Below are 2,034 nucleotides of genomic sequence, written 5' to 3'. Positions count from 1 at the left end.
TGATGGGTTTGTAGGTGCATATTAAAAATTGAATAAAAATGAACAATTTAATAAGTGATTACATAATAAAAGCTGGCCATGCCTAGACCACATGAGAGAGTGTCACAAACCAACGGTGGTGAAATGACCCAGTTCCGTGCACCCGAGGTTGAAACCAAACTCAACCCAACCCCAGGGGACTGGATGACTTTGCTGTCCAGGAACCCTTGCAGACTGACCCACTGCTTGGGACAATTTTCAGAAGGGTCTGAGGCCATCCTGCTCCTCTAGAGAATCACCTGGGACAGGTGGTTCCTGCTTCTAAACCAGCCTTTATTCTCTTCTGTTTCTTGCTTCACAAACTCTAAACATGTGCTTGTGCAGGTCGGACACTAGCAAGGGGAGGGGAGAGGGAGGAGGAAGCACAAGGGCTAAGCCTAGCTAGCACCCCCCCAGGTCCTTACCCTGTAGCTCCCAGGAGGCAGGTCCCCCACTTTGGCAGTGGGCATGGGCACTGATGCTGGGGTGAGGGCGGGACCAGGGCCAGGGGCAGGTCCTGGGGGCGGGGCACCCTTCCCCTTGCTATCCTGCCCTGGGTTCACCGCAGCTGTGGTTGAGGCCTTGGCAGCCTGAGACATGGTTCCCACCTGCAAAGAAACCTTTGGCCTAGGTTAATTTGTGGATGGCACCCGAGAGCTGCCTCCCCACTCTCATACCCCTGCATCCTGTGCTTTCAGGCTACTTTCAACTCATTTCCTCTTTTTCTCCTTCTGAAACATAAGCCTGGAAGTTTTCTAGCCTGATCTCCTTCCCCAGACAAGAATTTCCCATCCGGGGACCACTCATCCCTGACATGCCTCCCTCCAGGCCTTTAACCAGGCCAGTCCCGCCACCAGCCATGCCCTCCCTTCAACCCTTATTCCCCTGCCATGTCCTTCCTTTGCCCCCAGTAGTTTTGCTCCTATACCACTTATTACACGTTTTTGCTTGTGCAGCTTCAATCTGCCTCACCAGGTTAATAACAAGAAGTCACATTCAAGAGGTACTATAGGTATGCCAGGCTCTGTTCCTTGCAGTAATAAACTCATCTGTTCTTCATTCTAACCTCATGCAGTGGTAGATGCTATCTTATTACTTCTGAGCAATCTGAGGCCCAGAGAGGGGAAGCACCCTGCCCAAGCCCACACAGCTGTCAAATGGTAGCACTCCAATTTCAGCTCAAGCAAATGGACCCAGCAACTGGGTTGTGAAATGTTCTATGGTTTACTTATTCTTATTCATTAACCCCTCCATTCCCAGAACTTGGCTTAGCCCCTGGCACATACTAGATCCTCATCTAACATCTGTTCAGAGAATGAATGAATGAATGAATGAATGAATGCAAATTTCTGTCTCATTTCCCAGTCCAACTGCTGCCTCCGGCATTCTCTGGGAATGAGTGTGTGGGTGCAGGTTCAAGCCTGGGACTGGGGCAGAAAGAAGGACCCTAGAGGACATCTTTAGTGCCGGCTGCCATAGAACAATAAAGACAATAGAACAGATGCCAGAAATCATATGGTCCAGTTCCCTCATTCTGGGGGTTCTAAAACGAGGACTGCGGCTGTGTAGGCGTTGGGTGGAGAGGGCTCGGTCAGTTTCAGTGGTTCCTTGTTGCTTTGGGATCACAGACGCCTTTGAGTGTTTGGCGAATGCTCTGTCCTTGTCCCCAGGAACAAAAATATCCCTGTTAATTTTAGAGACAATTTCCAGCGATTTGAGAAGCCCCCGACAACACAGATAGACCCTGTGGTCAAGAGGATTGCAGATCTCCACCTTCTTTTGACTCCCCTGAGAAAGACTGTTGTCACTCTGGGGTGCACGGCCCACCATGGGCCAGACATCTGGACCACATCTGTGGCTTCCAGGCTTTGCTTACCCTCCTATGTCATTCTGAGAATCAACATTCCCCTGGGCTAGGCTGGTAGTTGGACTCATTCCCTCCTAGAGAGATATTTATTCATTTTCTCTCTCTCTCTCTCTCTCTCTCTCTCTCTCTCTCTCTCTCTCTCTCTCTCT

The 2,034-nt window shown here is 50.2% G+C and overlaps 1 protein-coding gene across 1 annotated transcript in view; it reads right to left on the bottom strand.

Moving 5' to 3' along the window:
* Window positions 1-617, bottom strand: part of CRYBB1 (crystallin beta B1) — a 10,012-nt gene extending 9,395 nt beyond the window's left edge. Inside the window, exon 1 of the mRNA XM_011374639.2 lies at window positions 444-617. Within this exon, the coding sequence (XP_011372941.1) occupies window positions 444-617 (174 nt within the window). The remainder of the gene's footprint in view (window positions 1-443) is intronic.
* Window positions 618-2,034: the final 1,417 nt, after the last annotated feature.

The sequence above is a fragment of the Pteropus vampyrus genome, unplaced genomic scaffold (genome assembly GCF_000151845.1).
Source record: "Pteropus vampyrus isolate Shadow unplaced genomic scaffold, Pvam_2.0 Scaffold251, whole genome shotgun sequence".
NCBI classification, from domain to species: Eukaryota; Metazoa; Chordata; class Mammalia; order Chiroptera; family Pteropodidae; genus Pteropus; species Pteropus vampyrus.
The sequence above is the reverse complement of the archived record's forward strand: the minus strand, read 5'-3'. Positions and strand labels throughout refer to the sequence as shown.